The sequence below is a fragment of the Haemaphysalis longicornis genome, unplaced genomic scaffold (genome assembly GCF_048455015.1).
Source record: "Haemaphysalis longicornis isolate Haplotype H1 unplaced genomic scaffold, Haemaphysalis longicornis Haplotype H1 scaffold_2, whole genome shotgun sequence".
NCBI lineage: Eukaryota > Metazoa > Arthropoda > Arachnida > Ixodida > Ixodidae > Haemaphysalis > Haemaphysalis longicornis.
In genome coordinates this window covers 117,912,338-117,932,051 of record NW_027526295.1, presented here as the reverse complement: position 1 = coordinate 117,932,051, position 19,714 = coordinate 117,912,338, and the positions used below count along the sequence as shown (strand labels likewise).

The 19,714-nt window shown below is 44.2% G+C and overlaps 1 protein-coding gene across 1 annotated transcript in view; it reads left to right on the top strand.

Annotated features, from left to right (window-relative positions):
• The first annotated feature begins 459 nt into the window (after positions 1 to 459).
• The window catches only part of LOC144167332 (uncharacterized), a 51,043-nt gene continuing 31,788 nt past the window's right edge, over positions 460 to 19,714 (top strand). The window contains exon 1 of the mRNA XM_077696627.1: positions 460 to 536. Coding sequence (XP_077552753.1) covers positions 486 to 536 — 51 coding nt within the window. The 5' untranslated portion in view covers positions 460 to 485. The remainder of the gene's footprint in view (positions 537 to 19,714) is intronic.

The window sequence follows — 19,714 nt, the reverse complement described above, 5'->3', positions numbered from 1 at the left end:
CATACCATTAAGGTTTTCTTCACATCGAGATTCGCTTAGAAGCCTAATGACAGTGACCGGAATGCGAAATTACTTCTGCAGTTGCATCCAGTTATGTAGTTATACTTGAGTTCTTATCCAGGTATTTTTGACTAGTTTAATATAATATGAAAGGGCTGTTCCGTTCCGTGCTAGGAAGGAAGGAAAGAAGGGTGTAGAAGGAAGGCAGGAAAGTTAACCTGGTAGACCCTAGTTCGCAATCCTGCACGTGGGAAGGAGAAATAGGCAAAAAAGAGAAAAAAAAGAATGAAGAGAAAAGAAGTTTGCGTCACAGGGTAGCCGTAATGTTTTTTAGCAGCGAATGATTTAGAACGTTACGTAGATCTTTGAGAACGCCCTTCGACAGCGGATATTGCGTGCGGCAGCAGCAACAGTGGGGCTCTTCAATTTACAGTCCCGTTCTCACCGCAGACTCCCTGAGAAGCAGTCAGTCATTGGATCTTCCTATGTATCCTTATGGCTTCGGGGAATCCTCGCATGCTCGTGGACTATCCGCGGTGAGTTCTAGTCCGTAAATCGAAGAGACGCAGTGTCTGTGCCATTGTTAGTATTTTGTTGAGCGAACTGGGATAATAAGTGCTGCGTTGGTTAAGTGGTTTCTTGCTCGCAACCGATGCCCAATACGCGCGGTCGACAAATGGGACCCCTATACGCCGGTCCAGGTTGGGTTCGCAAGAGTTACGATTGCTTTTTTGTAGCTACTTCTTTTTAATGAATTGCGAAATTGTACTTCGCGTCATTTTTCGAACGTGAGTGAGGTGGCACGGTTTAGGTAGCTGCTAGCCGAGCCACATAGCAGTGTACACTACTCTGCAGGGACTCGCATTTTTCAAAGCGATCACTCAGTAATTTGCACTGGTAAAAACAAGGCTCTCTGCGTTCCGATTGCGGGTATGATGGCTGAAACTGACGTAACACTAGCACGCCCCACACTTGCAGGGAATGTGTGAATGTTCCGGTCGTTTGATAATGCGCCTAAATGTTTGTGCATGTGTATCAGGAGCACAAAGTGTGCATTCAACCCGATTTGCTACCACGTTTAAACTAAATGCGTAGCGTGCGTCTGGCGCAGAGATATAGCAATGCTTGCCGCGCATCGTGAGCGTTCAAGCACTGCAACATTAATTACCGTCTCCGAACAGTCCGCGGTCACGCGTGCAGCTCAGGCATGTTTTGCGTTCGGCTCTCATTCTGTGAATGAGAGCACCCCGCACAAGACCAAATGCTTAAAAAAATGTGGGTCTTATCTGGACTGGTTAAGGCGAAGGTCTGTTTCTAGTAGCTTATGGACATGCACAGCAAAGAATAGACTCTTTGTCAAAGAACACCACTTGATATAAACAAATGTACCTGTAGAGAATATACCGCTAGACAATAGATAATAGAGCAGCCTTTTCCAGATGTGCAATGGTTATGTCCCACTGGAATTTTTTTCCAGACGAGGATAAAATCTTTTTCGTCGGAATAGTTTTTTATGCAGTGGCTATGTCCGCTTGCATTATTGTCAGGTTGCAGTCTTTGCGGGCAACCCCAATGTGTCTCTCATAGTTGAAGATTGTTTCAGTGGGTTTGACACATGTGAATGTGAGCACAAAATTAAGTCTGGTGCCCTAAGCTTCCCTCAGACATGACGGCCATTATGTAGGCCTACTTTGATGCTCGTTTTAAAGGGAAAAAAGTGATTGCTATGATATTGACGGTACAAGTTGAAAACGCGCTGACACATCATTTAGTCTTCAAGAACTGCATGGGAAAGAGAATTGAACCTTGTTTAAGATGCAATCATCCAGAAAAGACGGAACGAAACGAAAGATTGTTTCACTTGTATTTTTGTTCCGAAGTTCATCACATAGCCGGTCAGCCTCCTTCAGAATAATCGTTAAGGCAACCTTATCACCATTTAAGTCTGGGCCTTGTTACAGGATAGGCGAGACAATAATTTGCCGTAGTAGTAATGAGGGAGCTCATCGCGGCGCCTTTCATGAGTACATAAATTGGCCATAATGAACGGCAAGTGCTTCCACAGAGAGAATAAATTATATAGAACTTGATTGTTGATATTCTCATCATGCTGTCATCATCACTTAAGCCATCCTTACATCCAGTTTAATGTGGTATTTTAGCTTCTCACATTCTACCTTTAGGTTTGCAAAACACTTCGCTGAACGCCGTAATACGCATTTAGGATGTAAATGGGTTAAGGCACATGTGACTTGGTTATCGTTTGCTAATAACTTCCATCTTGCAGGTGACTGACTGTTACACCTTGCAGTGGAGGTCAAGTGGCATGCCCCACTTCGGTTGTCTAGATAGACCACTAAGGAGATCTCACCGACTGTTTTTCAAATTAGTTACAATAGGTGAACACCTTGTTCTATACAATTATAGAATGTCTTGCTATGATGTGTACAGCAAAATTCAGTTATCATAACTTGCCTTATTTTATTTGGAGGAGTACTAACAGGTTTGCTGGCCTTCTTGAGCAATTCATTGCTATGACAGTTTGGAACAATTGAATTGGATGTATTGTATATAATGGCTATGTAATGTTTAACCTGAACGTTTTCTGCCATTGTCCATTGGACTGCTCAAACAAAAACACAAATATGACAGTTGTCTGTAAAAAAGAGGGAACTAGTATGAACAAGATGCGATATTTAACTAGCAGGGAAATTTATACTTCCCACACCTGACATGAACACGCTAAACTGAGGTAATTTAAAACTAATTCCAAAATGTGGTTAAATGTTAGCGAAAAGTTCATACAAGGAACAAAGAATATGTGGCCCGCATTTGCACCATCCCACGCCTGGAGTACGGCTGGGTGGTTGCAGTGCTGCACTGATAGGACACGTAGTGTGTTCCACAGAGGTGCAGCGTGTTTTGATCTCATGTGTGCTAAGCAGGTTGCTAGACCAAGAACACAACGTGTTAAAAATAGCTGACATCTGAGCCAATCTGTCGATCTAATATCGAAGAATGTGCCTGGCACTTAGCTCTCAACGGCAGCTTTTCAATACTGATAGCGTTTAGACTTTCTTTGAAACGCACTCGTAAGGGGTTGTGATGACAGAAGACAGGGTGATAGGAAAGTTACGGCTTAAAATTCGAGCTATTCATTGTTGCATCGTAAATGTCTTTAAATAGTCGTCTGTAGTGGTGGATACAGGGTTTCATTTGCTTTGATGAACATCGACAGAGGCAAAAATGGCGAAGGCAAGAAGAGAACATTAAACAACGAACAGACTCAAATTAAGAAAAATAGTTTGATGTGGCGAACACATATCTACGTAACATTCCCCTTGCTTTCATCTTTGTTTTTCTTCGCACTACTTCAAAATGCGTAATCGTAGAGGAAAAACGCTGAGAAGCCGCAGAGGCTTATTACGTAGCTTCCAACAGTACTGTATTTATCAATACTATTTATGTGGTGATCGAGTTGGTACACCCCCACCTTAAAAATTTCAGTCCCGCCCAACTCGCCATATTCTCCTCGGTGTCACAGTGGTCCTGTGCCCATCTGCACAGACTGAAGCATATTGTTGTGTTCACCTGGCGTTTAGACCACTGTTAGTGACTGCACGATACATGGCAACCATGCTGTTGTCTTGAGGAAGAACGCGGTTTAAAAATTCTCCTTCGGGTCTGTATAAGTCGTGATATATTTGCACTTGTGAGGCCTCTTACTTATGGATGCGCTGCATCCCAAATGGCTGTCTGCTTTCAGGCAATGAGGTCTAGCTAGCAACGGACACATTGAAGTTGGCATAAAATGATCAAAACCAAGAATTCCGCCCCTGCTTATACAGTCACAAAAAGGCGTTCTATAAGTCTGAACAGCACCCCTAAAGGGAACAGGCTGTTATCGGTGTTTTCTATGCGTAGCAGCCTCTGTCTGAAGTTGTGGGCTGAGAGGACTGAATTGTAATCTGTGCTTTTTGTATTGCAGGAGGTTTTTGAACCAGAAACTCTAACCACTATCTAGATATGTTGAATAATGACTTTGAATGCTAAGTATATACAAAAAGAACCCACTACTTTCAGTTGTGCCACAGTTCATTCAAATCAATGTCGCTTAGAGCGCAGGACCTCTTGCAAAAATTGTACGGCAAATCACAAGCACATCAGCAAAATTACAGCATTATGTTAAATAAAAACACACATCAGGCCTAATCTCCAAACAGGTGCACTCAGAATAGACCAATCTCGCCTCAAAAATTATTTACACAGGTGTAGGCGGGAAACACGAGCAAAAAGCTGAGCCATATAACAGTGAAAACCATATTAGCTTACAATATTAAAGAAACTAAAATTTAAGACTGTGGTCAAAGAAAACAACACTGGGACCATGTTTTTTCCTATGGGATGTAAATACGATTTTTGCGGCTGTGTGACAGAGTTGAGTGACAGTCTTTATGCCCTTCACCTACTCTTCCCATCCTCCACCCTGCTTGGTTTGAAGGTTTGATGGATACTTTGCTTTTGAAAAACACACAGATGCCGATGGAACAAAAAAGCGGGAAATATCCAACAGTGCAAATTGCAGTAAAAGCAATATCTCAGAAGTTGGCGCAACAATATGCCGGCTCAGTCTTGCCCAACATAGAGAAATTATGCACTCATTTACATAGTACAGTTGTGGAGATAAATTTGCACACAAGAAATATTGCTTCGGTGACAAACGGCCATCGCGCAAGTAAACTCAGTTCACAAAGTGACCTTGCTAGATCATAAATATTTTTCTGTTGAAGGCCCGAAATGGGACACGTTTGTTGAACTTGAAGCTGCTGTTAAAGCTGGCTTTTCTTTTGGGACATCTGTCTACATTTGTATGGCTGCAAGTTATAATAGTTTCTTGGCTTAGCAAGAGTTATATTTTTATAGGTACATACGCTCGAGGCTAGCGTATCAGTTTGGGTGTGGCTCCTAAGCATTGTTTTCACTCTTGTAGAACCCCGTAATTGTACTTCTTCACTATCCCACTGATGGATTTTAATTTTTATTGTACACAGACTGTTATTGTTCTGCTAGCGAATATTCCTGCTCAGGCACGCCACCTCAGTCTCGAAGATTCTGACGTTATTGTGTCCTTCGACATAATTTTCTTGTTTACGTGCGTGCCCACTGACTTAGTTTTTAAGGGGTGCCAAAATGGTCTTTGCCACCTTCGCTACCGGAGAGGTGCCAAATTGAATTGCACGACATGGCCAGACTTTTACAGTTCTGCCGAACGAACACTTATTTTACGTTTAGACAAGTGCACTACCCCCAGGTTCGCGGCACAGAAATGGGTCCATCGGTGTCTGTGATGGCTGCGAACCGGACAACTGAGTCACTGTAACGCTGTGCACTGGCCTCCTAGGAGGCCACCCTTCGTTATGCCGATGACTGTTTTTGTATCATTTGTAGAGACGTGCTACCCCAGTTTACCACGCACCTTAACTGCATGAATGCGGCCATAGAGTTCACTGTTGAAGAGGAGACAAATGGGCAACTGCCGTATTTAGACGTACGTGTGAAGAACGCTGGATTGGACCTCGAAATTGACGTATGCCGTAATAGCAGCCACACTGCTCGTTATCTCCACTTCACATCCTTTCAACCCGCCCCACACAAGCTCTCTATGGTGTCTTCTCTGACACGACGGAGCTATACTGTTTGCACAAGACCAGAAGGGTGGCAATGACATTAATAAGAGAGTTCGTCAGGACCTCTCGTGCTGCGGCTACCCTGATGCCTTCGTTTGCCGTGGAAAGAAGGATGGCTCTGCAGATTACGACCAGTGCCGGTAAAAAGAAATGGGTTGCCATTGATTACGTCCCTGGTGCAAGCGAAGCTCGGTTTGTGTTCTGCGCAGCTATTATGTTCACGTGGCACGCGTGCCATCGAAGAACCTGCTACACATTGACCCACATAAGGCATAAGCTTCCCAAAAAAAGATTTCCCGGAGTAATATACGAGGTCCCCTGTGCAAACTGCAACTCTGTGTACGTAGGCAAAACAGGCTGCTTTCAAAAGCTCCCAAAACAGCACTGTTATGATTAAAAACGAAAAAATGGCGTCGAATGCTCTCGCCGAAGATGCAGAGCAGATCAGCCACGAGACAAACTGAAAAAATGCATGCAACATCATTACGGAGAAGGTTTTGGCCGCCAGATTAAATTTAGAATCTCTAAAATTACAGACAACGCGTAACAACCTTAATCACAACCGCTGAACCTTGCACCCAATGTATGCACGCAGCCTACGTCACGTCTTATACTTAAGGGCGTTTTTGTCTGCAATAAATTCGTTTTGAACAAGGCTCCCGTGCTGTAACCGAAACGTCTTTTAGGTTTTCCTCTTTGGTTACTTCGTCGGAGCCCTCTATCTATGTCAAATTTCTGCTCAGACTTGCCTCTAATTTGACCGTTGTAAAACTGGAATTCGCTGGTGGAAGAGGCTTATCAACGAATGTTCCGGTACTCTGAAATTAAAATCAACACCTCCTTTACTCACGAAGAAGGAAAATAAAAAAGGAGAATCCTATGCGCCGAGTTCGATTGCTTTCCTGCAATAAATAATGCTGTGATGTTTAGTTAGTTGTATATGCACATGTATGGCTGACTGTAGAAGCATTCAATCATAAGTTGGTTGTTAAAATTCTGCAGATATTATGAATTATAAAAACAAGACTGAAGTACCGGGCTAAAAATACAAATGGGCTTTTATGCAACACTTGTCGGTGTCGTACGCTTTTCCTGCTTCTAGTCGAGTGGCTAAGATATTCATGCGTGCTCAGAGGCCACAGGTGGGATTGTGATGGGGGATTTTTTTTTGCTTGAGCGGCTTTGTGACGTCTGATATTGGAAATGTAAAATTTTGAACAGAATTAAAAAAAAGCAGCAACACAAGTTGGAAAACTGTGCGAACAGCCAGTAGGTCAGCGTATGATAGCCAGAAAGCTGAAGCATTGCGTCACTGTTCACAAGGATAGAAAGATTTTTGTGGTGATGAACATGACGTCACACTAATGCTGCCGACTGACAGTATCGCATGGTCACGAGCTTCGGCTAGAAACGATAATTTCAAAGGAGTCTTTTTAATTATAGAAGTAAAGAATTGTATAAATTATTTAGCACTTATGTTCTGAAAGTGTGTCTCAAGCAGATACAATTAGGCAAAGGCCCATTTTCTAAAATATATATATTTTTAGAAGAGTGAAAGTTAGAGTACAAGCTACTCAACAGATTTGTAATTTAGCAATCTTTTTACTAAAATCCTTGTCCGGGAGACCGGGAGAGGTATTGCCACCATGCGAAGCCTCCAAAAGAAGTGCAGGCGAAGAGCCCCCTGCCATGAAATGAAAACGTGCGGTGACCTGAACGGAACCCAGCAGGATGGTTTCCACTTAATTTGGTGAAAATGTTTTTTCTGCAGATTTTTGATTTGTATGGCGAGGAGGCATGGTTAAGCAAGGGACCACATCGGAATCACCACGTCAGGTGTTTAAGGAAGCATGTGCAATGTGAGCATACAATTGCATTGAGTTGATATGGATTTTGTAAGCTCTGGTGTGTAACTGAATAATTTTTTCAGCTGTTAACCTGTTTGGAGATAGTAATAATATTTAATATTTATGTCCCGACAATTTAGTCAACACCATGAACCATTTTATATTGTGTAATATTTTCAAGCACCTCAGCCAACACCTCTAAACACCCATAAAATAGATGTTTGATAAATTTTCTGAGTGTTGTGGCAGTTAGCATCAAAATGGTCACAACACGAATCGAAAGAGCGAAATGCAAGTCTGGACTATGAACTTTTCTATTTGCTGCAAATCTTGTTTTATAAATTCGATCGCAAGAAATGAAATCAGTTCAAAGTTAGCATTGCATAGCATCTTTTCTTTTCATGTGCAATTTGCCGTATATCTGCCATCATGTCGTCCCCCAACCTGCCAGCATCTACGCTACCACTATAAGCATTTTATAATCTACCCATGTGCCTTCGTCTACCAGAATGCATACATCCATGACCTTTCAATCGTGCCATCATAAATGCCATTACCATAATCCACTAAGATGATCTTTGATGGCTTCCTTCAACTCCAACTTTTCAATAGGGCAAGGAGGCAGCTAGATGCAATTACTGCTGAATACCGAATTTTGCTTTTCCCTATCGCGAATAGTTCCACAGCCAACCCGCGTCCAAGCGTGTTCTTTTTATATTCTCGACTTCGCTTTTGTATCACAATCTATAGACTCCGAAAAAAAATGTCGAGGAGAGAACATCTAACGGTAAATGGCTATTAATAAAGATATTTTTCATGGTTCTTCATAAAGGCGTAAGAGGTGCAATTTAAAAACAGTAGCTAAACTGTACAACCGAGCAGATGATGCAGCTAGTGTAGATAAATTTTAAAAATAATCCGACGGATTCACTACTAATAGCTAGGACGGAGTGAACAAGTTGTGACTGAAATTGAAACATGTCATTGAATATTCTGAGGAGCATTTCATTCGGTCTAAAACTAAGATGTCGAAGCGTGAAACACCCTGGGTAACACATTATTCATCTCAAACAAAAAGTACAGCGAATGCGGAAGCGTACAGATAACCCCGTAATCATTCGTCAACTTCCCAACTGAAAAACGCCAGAAGACACTTTTTTCAACCACTCTAATTACCTTCATGAGCCATGACCCGGAAAAATTTTGGCGCTATCTGTCAAAAAGTGATGACGCTTTTAATCAAATAGAGGTCAATGGATGTGTTGTACAGGATATTTGCGTTGTCGTCCACTTTTTTAAACACCCTTTTCCATTTCGTCTTCTCGCGAATGCCAGTGCCACTCCACAGCCCCTGTTATCACTAGTCTGCGATGCCCGAAATTGTGATTACAGAATTCAAGAATTCTTAAGTTGCAGCTAAATATTGACATAAAAAAACCATTGGTCCTGACAATATTTTCAACCCATCTTTAGGGCGACATGCAGAACAACTAACACCGTTGGTGCTTCATCTTCAGAACGCCGCTATCAACGGCTTCGCTCCCTTGAGATTGGCTCGGAGATAAAATATAACCAACTCACAAGGACGGAAATCAGCTTCTGGTAAATAACTACAGGCGATATCACAAACAACCCGCTGCTGCAAACTTTTAAAATATTATCGATAAGACGATGATGGCATATTTTGAACAAACTCGTATAATTTATCATAGCATAGTTTCTGAAAAGGGCTTTTGACAGTCACCCAACTTCTTGAAATCACCCATGACGTCTCGTCGACAAGTAATACCAACCATCAAACAGATGCAATCCTAACAGATCTATCAAAGGCCCCCTAACCGCGTCCCAAACGGCAAAATAATTGGTTAACTTCAAGCAATCAGCATTAATTCACAAGTTATCACATTGGATATCACCCTACCTCCGGAATCGTACCTAATATGTAGAAATAAAGAACACCAGATCGGACCAACTTGATGTGTACACAGGAGTACCACAGGGATCCGTTTTAGTCCTGAATCTTTTCCTGGCCTTCGTGAACAATATACACACCCGCGTTGAACCGCGTGTAACAGAGGTTATTCGCAGACGACTAGATAAGCTGTACTGCTGTGCAGAACACGGAAGATCAAACGAAACTACACACTTCCCTAGCTAGCATTTACGCCCGATGTGCTAAATGGGGGATGCATATTAACACAGCCGAAACAAAAAGTGCCACTACAACTGAGAAAAACAGCCCCTTCGCATTGCTCACAATGTAGCAGGTCATATTTTAGTTCCGACGGACATTATGAAATACCTGGGCGTGACCTTTTCCACATAAATAAACTGGATTGCACGTGTAAACAATATATGCGCTTAGTTGTCTTAAGACAACTAAGTTTTTTGCGGCAAAACAGCCGCAACTCCTCAAGCAAAACTAGCATTTTATATCACCATTCTCGATTACGGGAGCGTAGTATGGAACCCTCACCAAGTATACCTTATTGCTAAGGTAGAACAAAGAAACTGTGACCCTCAGCTTCATTTACACCAAATACGTACGCACGGTAGTGTGGTGGCACTCCGCAACCAAGCTAGCCTACCAACATTAAAATTCCGTCCACAAAAATTGGCTAGACGGCAATGGTAGAAATTGTGCTTTACACTGGACCCTGAAAAGCCTCTCTCTCGAATATGAAGCCTGATCTCGAGACTGATACGAACCCTTCGCATACAGCCGACACAGCGGCGTCGCTTTGTGTCTATAGCCCTCAAGCGGCGTGTTAGTGTTTTGAATGTAGGGGAAGAATTTTGCACCAAAATCCCTTTGGCATCAACCGCTTCAACATTTGGACCACGTTACTTCACAATAGATACTTCACAATGTTATGCTGCCAGCACAGACGTTCTGCTCATAATGGTGGACCTGTCAGCTGCGCTTAGGTCTGTTAACCAAGATTCGGCTCCTGGTCCTGACGGCATTACATACGCAGCATTGTCTCACATTGGAAACAAGGGCAAGACATTTCTATTTGCCATTTTTAATCGTTCCTGGGAGTTCGGTTGTTTAGAGACCAGATGAAAATTGGGTGTCATAGTGCCTGTTCGGAAGCCCGGAAAGGTGCACACGGACATAAACTCTTACTGACCCATAATTACTGAGTTGCGTCGGTAAGCTCATGGAGAGAATGATGTACGTACGGCTAAATTGGGACTTAACGAACATATACAAATATCCTCAGGATATGTCTGGTTGTGGGAAGGGGAAGAGCAGCATTGATATTTGGCCCTCGTGAGCCATGTCAAGCGAGCCAAGCCTTGCGTTGCATGAGCATTGCGGTGTTTTTTGACGTTAAAGCAGCGTTTTATTCGGTGTCGCATAAAGCAATCCAATATAGCCTTGAATTCTGTCGCAGTTCAAGGCCGAATGTATGTATGGCTGTGCAATTACCTATCCGGCAGGTCATTGCACATGTCCACAAAGGAGGGTGACACAGCACTTCACACTGTGCGTCGAGGTGCCCCCAAAGAAAAATTTTAAGCCCGACGTTATTTAACATTTGCCTAATTGTAATCGAGCAGTGTTTGCCACCATCCGTTCAAATTTCCCTTTATGCTGGCGATAGATGCATTCGGTGCTCAGGGAGCGACCGTCGGATTTTGCGCGCAAGGCTTCAAAGGACCATTAACTCAATTGGCAACCTTTCTGGAAGCACGTCACCTCGAAATACCGGCGGAGAAGTCTGCTGCGATAGCCTTCACCAGGCGTGATCTTTCCCGGTATCTTAAACTAGGAGGCGATCCTATACCTTACGTTGTCAGTCAAAAATTTCTAGGAGTGCCCCTTGACAAGTACATGCCGTTGTCGGCACATATAAGGCAACTAAGCATAAGCTCGAGTTGTATGCGTCGATCTTTCACGTGATCTCCACAGCGTGGGAGAATGCTCGGTGGCGTCTCTTATGAGGCTCTACAAAGCACTCTGCGAGGGATTGTTTCGCTGCACACTACCTGCCCACAAGCCTCTTACAAAAACTAATTCAAGTACGCTTACAAGCTAAAGTGCTTCGTGTGTGCCTTGGGTGCCTAGGAATACCTCACACTTGGGACTCTCAAGTAGAGTAGGCGCCTTTCCCAAGGCATTCTCTGCAAGCCAAAACTCCTTCGTGCACGCTTGCGGTTTGTGACCAGGACTCTCAACCACCCTCTGGCTCGTGACTCGGAAGCCGAGTTACCTACTATATTACCACCAGTGTACATTGCCCACCAGAGCATACCATGCTACCATAGACATTTGCCCACTGGAAAATTACACTAACCGTTTCCGGCATCCAGAGCAAAGCTAGGTTGCCTCTGTTTGCTGTGAAATTCTTTACATTGGGGCACATTTGTACAACCTACCAAACTTACACTCCCATTTTCATAGTAGGAAATGTTATTGATACATCATCTGCCATAGGAATATGGGTCCCGTCAGACCGCACAAACATTACTGCAAAGCTAGGTCGCAAAACTTCGTCGACGGTCACCGATGACCCTGCGTGCTGCATGGCAACAGATTTTAACTGTTCCAGTTCAGGCATGGGCAATCTTCACCGGCTCTCGAGCATCTCTTCAGAACCTGATGGTGGTGCCAGAAGACCAGCTTGTCAAGTAATGAATGACCTGCACACGCACGCAATAAATAACTCCCTTCTGTTTCCCTGCAGTGGCTGCCATCTTAGTACAGTGTGGCTGGCAAGGACGAAGCCAATAAAGCTGCTTCATCCGCACAATTCAACACAAATATTGCTGCAGTGCTTTTCACATTGCGAGACCGAGCGACTCTGGTGTCATCGGTTGCCAAGAGCTCCCAGCGATTGCTGTGGACAGACCCAAAAAAGATCTACGTGCCGTTGCACACAATAGACCCAGAGTGCCGACTTCGGATGCCAAGCGGTCTGTCAAGCGAGATAAAGCTGACCTGCATCGCATCAGGCTCAATCTGGGTTACCCCAAGCATTTTCTTTTTAATATTCGCCAGGCGTCCTTACCACTGTGCGCGCCCTGTACAGTTCGCGAGGAACTGAAACATTTTCTGTGCATGACCTCGCTACTAAGTTGAGCGTACCACGGTTAAGCTTTCGCTGGGCGTGTCCGCCCAGACCTCTTCGAATCATGTCCTCGGGCCCTGGCTTGCAACAGGCAGGGCAACAAAGGCGCTCTTGAAGTTCCTCCAGAGCATTGGACTTGACAATGAGCTATGAAATCTCGGAAAGATGACTATACCGCCCGATTGTGTGTGTGTGCTTTTCGTGTGTGTCTTTGAGTTTGGGCATTCATGCGTAAGTGAGAGCTGTTTTCATATATTTTCATCGCACCTTCACCCCCATTTGGTGTAGCAAGTCGGGTGACTAGGCTGGCTCACCTAACTTGCCTAATAAAGATGTTTCTCTCTCCCTCACTGACATGTCATTCTTAAATTTCCTCTATATTCTTTATCACCGCAGCGTAAACAGACAAAGATACCTGCCTCCGGCCACCTCATTCACAAAGAACGAGCTATAGCTGTTATACCAGGCTTTTCGTTCCTGACAGTAACGCTTTCAAATGTTCCTATTTTCTACTAACCATAGAAGCATAGAATAAATTACCTAGTGAAGTTCTGAAAACATTATTGCTGCAAAAGTTACAACATTTTATAATTTTGATCATCAATAGAACTGTGTTAACCTGAGAAATACAAAGTTTCTTTTCCATCATTAACCCTCCTATGCTAAACACCTTTGCCGAGCTGTGTTAAAAGTGTAACCATTTTTGCGCTGTAACACTCCTGTATGAACCTTTCAATGGGCCTACAGTATGAATAAATAAAATAAATAAAGCACCACAATACCCGCAAGCTCTGAATGCAACAGAGTAGCCGTTTAGGAGAGATAGTACAGGCACAATTTCTTGCAAGACTGCATTTAAAGGTACGTAAAATTTTATCTGAAAGCCACAGGAAGAAAAAAATCAACTACTTAGGACGACAATGGAAAAACAGTAAGCTTTAGTCGTTGACGTTTTCATTTTATCGCTGAATTTGATCGTTTGCTTGGCTCGAATTTGGCGCTGGTTCTGCGGATTCTACGCGGGTCCTTGGAAGGGACGCACATTCTAACCGCAACGGCATCTCCGCACGGAGGTTGGGGCTCGCAAATCACGTCTAACGCCTTGGTGCGCTGATCGTTCGAACATATGCTTGGCAGCGGCGACACTTTGTTGTCATACCACAGTCTATCCCACACTTGGCACGGTGTTGTTCGAGAAAGTCTTGTTCGAGAAACTCGCGTGTGAACCGCCTTGTGGCTCCTGCAAAGGTCTCCTTCGGGTCCCTCTTTGTTGATGACGACGGCGATGACACTGCTGTATTCGAGCTGGTGCTGGGCGTCGCACCATCTCATGGTTCACCGTTAGGGTCTCTAATAGCGGAGTGGCCGAAGCTTATTATCCCTCTTGCGAACCTCAGGATTTTCTCGACGTCGCTTACAAGACTCGAACACATCGTCTGGAATTGCCTCGCATACCTGGACGAATCAAACACAAGGAGGATGCCGCCTGCCTTAGAGGAGGCGGTGCGGACTGAAGAACAAAGTCCTCAACTCCAGGCTGTTCGGCGAGTCATCGTGGCACTGGCCAGGCAGGGCGACCCCGGCGGCCCGGTGACGGGGAACCCCTAGCCGGGTTGGCTACATCTGCGGTGACGGTTCCCGCTAAGTGATGAAGACGTAGCAATAGGACTTTATTCGCAGGCCCCAATGAAGTTTTCCTAATCCAATTCAATTCGCATATATCGTTTCGGCGAGACGAAACTACGGATCTTCTCGAACAGCCCGGGCGCGCTCGCGTGCCCGCTCACGTTGACGTCGCTTAAAGGCAGCCTGCTTCTCCTCCGAACAATCCCCGCGCATTCTACCTATTATGGTAGTCAATCTCAAACTACGAGTATGTGCTATTCTCAAGGTACGCTCACTTGGGTTCGGTTTGGCCAACCCAACCAAAGATTTTATCACGAGCAAGCTTTGCGTTCAACAATCGTCGTGACTAAACTCAGAGATCAAGCGACAAACTGAACGACTAAAGCTCCGTGGCTTCCCGCCGTTGTCGTTACACAGAGGCGTAGCATATTCACTTCACCCACGATCATACGTCAGAATCATCACCATCGTACGACAGAGTTGGCTTTCCTGCAGGGGTATCGGTGTATGACGGCATCAGTGAGAGCACTACATGTTCGCTATAAAATAGCACTGAATAGTTATACATCGCTCTCACGGTGGGGATTGCCCAGCCAAATATACATCAATAAATGCCGGAGTGGTTTCGTGTGCCTTCAATATTGTAGCGTACAGCAAATATGTGCCCCGGGTGATGGGTAGTGGCCTTGTAGCTTAGTGACACTGAAAACCAAGAGCGGGGGGGAAGTCTGGCTTAAATGCGCTCGAGCAGTTAGAATCAGGCACCAGCGCGCGCTATCCGAAGACGATGATTGTGTTTCGTCTTCCTCGCCGTCGATCATCGTTGCGTATTCCCAACACAAGAGTGTCCTTTCTTACAGAACACCTGAAAACATGTTGTTTTGGTTGCGCTCGGACTTGAACGAGCGGCGTGTTCTTTGAAACGCATACAAAACCGTTCCTTAATGCTTCAGTTACTCCAACAGTTTCACTGCTGAGATAACCTATGGATGCATTACGAGGCATCACTCGGAGGTGGCTGCAAAGAAAAATGCGAACGCTGTTAAGGGTACCAAAAAGTTTTCCTCAGAATTTCAGGTATTTTTTTCGTTAGTTTTATATAATAATGTTGTCATCTTTCGCAGAAATTATTTCGTTATATTCTTGGGTAGCTTTAGTCAATCATCCTTGTTGAGCGTGTACCCCAGTGTTGCTTACTCGCGAAATCAGTGACATCTAGCCGTGCGCGACACTTACACCTCAAGGTTAAAAAGTAAACTAAAATGTTTACATTTTAGTTTATATTTCCGGACTGCTCGAAGCGCGAGTCCGGAAACCGACTCGGGCTTGGAAGGCGGGTTCTGCAGGTACGTTTCGCGAGATAACGGCCGCATTTGGACCTTTCAGGAGATAATGGGCCCGGTTGGCACAATTCATCACTCAGTGAATTTGAGAAGTAGAATTTGCAGAATTGTTGATCGATTGATTGAATGATTGACTGATTGTACGGTTTTAACGCGCCGACGCAACGGACGCGATGAGGCGCGCCGTAGTGAAGGGCTCCGGATTAATTTTGACCACCTGGGGATCTTCAACGTGCGCCGACATATCGTACACACGGGCGTTTTTGCTTTTCGCCTCCATCAGAAAAGCGGCCGGCGCTGCCGGGAATCGAACCCGCGACCTCGTGTTCAGCAGCACAACGCCTTAGCCACTGAGCCACCGCGGCGGGAAATTTGCAGAATATTTCGTGCCGCGTGACACCTGAACGTGATGGAACAGGAATAGGTCAGGTGCACACCAGCCTCCCAGAACTCCGATTCAAGTGAGGCTGTGTTATGTGCCAGTATGCTTGCTGACGTTGTGCACTAAGAAATGAAAGAGAAGAAATTGGAACAAACACGGTACAGCAGAAAAGAAGCCAGTCGAAGTAATTCGTGTAACCGAAAAGTAACCAAAAAGGCACCGAGAAATACACGGTGCGCTTTAACAAACTGCACATGCACAACTCCACTTGTACCTATGATTAACGACTGCGCTGTCAAGGTTGCCTCAACGAAAGCGTCCTCTGCACAATGACCTTATGAAGGCCCACTTCACAAAACTAAGTCAAGCAAAGCAGTATCCTTGCTTGTTGTAATTTTTGGAAGCATGTATACCAAAATTGATGCCCTAAACGCTCTTTTGTTTCCGGGTTCGGCAGATGTATTTGTAGGCACTGAAACGTGGCTACCTGAAGATGTTCCAAACACGAAGTTAGCACATCCCTCATCATTTACACTCTTTTGCAAAGACAGAGTGGGGTGCCGAGGGGTACGACTTAGAATCGGTGTGAACTCCAGTTATCACCCATCGCTTATTTCCATTTCCTCCCCTTTTGAAATTGTTTGGGTTTCTGCCTATTTCGAACATGCCGACTACGTCCTCGGTGCCTGCTACCGACCACATGATAGCCGGCAGGATTTCATAGATATTCCTAATGCTTCGGCCGACACCATTTTACTCGAGTTCCCGAGTTGTCTATTAGTTCTAGCAGGGTGTTTTGATTATCCTGATATTCCCTGAGCCTCCCTAACTGTTCGTGCTCAACTTAATCGGCGTGAACAACTAAGCTTTCTACGCTTACTTCATTATCATAATCTCAAACAACTTGTACATGAACAGAGACGCGGTGGCCACATACTAGATTGTGTACCAACAAATCACTCAGAGCGGGCTAAAATAAGCAAAATGGACGAAATCAGTGACCATAGCACCGTTCATTGCCCATTGCCGCTACCACGTGCGGAGAAATCAAATGTTAAGAAACATATCTTTAACTGCAGCCGAACGCACATCGATAAACTAAGCTGTCTGTTGCAGAGCTTCTCCGAAGCCTTCGAACTTAACTTTGCCAATCGTTCAGTGCAGCATAACCGGTGTTTGTTCCGTGATCAACTAAACAATAACTCGCCCCAACCCCTCACAGGTGATGATGGCTAGACCTTGCCCGTTGCGGAATGAGCTGAAAAACTGAACAATCACTTCTCTCAAGTTTTCACTGTTCAGCGACCACTAGATAGCTCTTTCGATTTGCCGTTCCTTAACATTCCACACCCCTTTTCGCTATTGTAGTCACTACGCACGGCGTAGCCTGCGCAATATATCGAGTGGCGCTAAAGACTAGCTCCGGACCTGAAGGAATTAGCTCAAAAATTTTAAAACTACCGAGTGACTTTCCGGCATATTTTCCTTTGACTTTGCAACAATCCCTTGATTCACACCAGATGACTGGAAATCACCTCATGCGACCCCAATTTTTAAACCAGATCTCAATGCAGTTCCCAAACACTACAGGCCAATTTCACCAACATTACTGTGTTGTAAATTAGTGGGACACATAATATTCATTCACATAATGACCCACCTTAGCCTGAACAACCTGCTCCTAAACAACCAACATGGCTTTAGAAATGATCTATCATTCCAAACAAAATTCTTCGAATTGGGAACCGACCTCCATTCCTCTCTCAACATTTCCCGTCCTGTTGATGCAGCTTTAATTGACTTCTCAAAAAGCTTTCGATCGTCTGCCAAATAGACGTCTGTTACAAAACGTTCGCCAGCTCCAACTTGACCAAACCACGACACGATGAATAGAAAAATATTTAAGAAATCATTTCCAGGCAGCCAGATTAAATATTTAGATTTCTAACCAAACACGTGTTTCATCTGGGGTCCCTCAGGGGTCAGTGTTAGGGTAGTTTTTATTCCTAATTTATATTGATGACATATCATGCAGCCTTACATCTCAAATTCGCCGGTTTGCGGCCGACTGTGTAGTATATAGAGTGATATATAATACCGCCGACACACTTATCTTGCAATCTCACCTCATTAAGCTGCAGGAATGGTGAAGCCGTTGGCAAATGGAAATTAATGTAGAAAAAAAGGCACATACTCTTTAGTTCTATTCCCAATACCATCCCTGCTGAATACGAAGTAAATGGTGCTCCAATAGACTCAGTTCAATCGTTTACACGTTTAGGTGTGTTTTAACGGTAACTTTAAGGTGAACGAACCCCTTAGACCATAGAACTACTAAAGGTCCTTAAAAAACTCGGCCTTCTCTTCCACATTTAGCCACCAAGGAAACCAGGTTCGATGCATATAATTGCCTTATCCATCCCTCACTAGAATACGCTTCTATCATACGGCATCCTCGTGGCACAAACCTAACTAACCTCCTGGAATCCGCCCAGAACAAGGCAACCCATTTCATCTCGTCCTCGTACTCGCCCTACAAAAGCATATCTTCTTTAAAAGATTTACTAATTCTGCCCTCACTCTCCATGCGCCGCAAGTTGGCTCGGCTATCTTTTTTCATTCGTTGTACTGCAGTAGCACGCCGTTTTCCAAGCTTCACATCCCTTCCTCACCTCTTGTTTCCTCCAAGGTAGACCACGCGTTCAAATTTAGACCAGTTTTTGCTAAAACAGAAAGATTTAAAAACTCGCCTTTAGTTCTTCCAACCACATAATAGAACTTGTTGCCTGCTTACATCGCAGTACTGTCCGAACATTATCCTTACAACATGCACTCTAAGCCTTTCTTGAAGGTGTTTGATGTCATATACGTCTTTATTTTTTCTGCAATTTTCTTGTGATCCAGTTGAGTGTACTGGTCATTCGTTTTGTTTTTGTTTTTAAGCCTCTTTGCGTGTTCCTTTTTTCCCTTTATTGTCGATCTATTGCTGTTTGGAGTTGTTTTTGAATTGTACTTTCAGTTTCTTGATGTCATAGTCATGTTCAGCATCCCTGCCTCCATTGCGATGTTCAACCGGGAAATGGGACTGTACTTTCGAGAATAACCCCACACAATCCCCCTTTCCCCCATTTAATGTCCACTCGGTCCTTTAAGGTATTCAAATAATTTATTAATTTCACACGTGTGCAGGTATTCCTTCTCATAATTAGGTAGTCCACCATGCAGGTCAGCACAATTAAGAACTCCCGCGTGCTGTCAATACACGGGATCCTACCGGAGACGTTTGGTAATGAAGAAAGGGTGGAATTCGTGTTTTATTGGACATCTCCTGAAAAAATTGTACCAGGAATGTGTGCTCGAACGACTACTTACCCATCTGAAGTGGTATCTGAGCAGGTATGAAGGGTGAAGTACATAGTTAAGAATACGCCGACCACCAGAAAAAATAAAAAAATGACGTTTCGGCACCCCGAACGGGAGCCTTTATGGCAGTTGTGTGAAGAAGGCTCCCGTTCGGGGTGCCGAAACGTCATTTTTTTATTTTCTCTGGTGATCGGCGTATTCCTTATTATGTACTTAAGTGTCATTCCCGACCACACGGGCGTCCGTCGAAGCCTCGATTTCAGGTATGAAGGGTATTCATGGGTCACAGTTTTATGATAAATAACATGGGCTAGTATGTGGAAGGGCGAGATTGCGGGAATTTCCAACAAACTGTGATCGCGGGAAACTTCCAGCCATGTGATCGGGG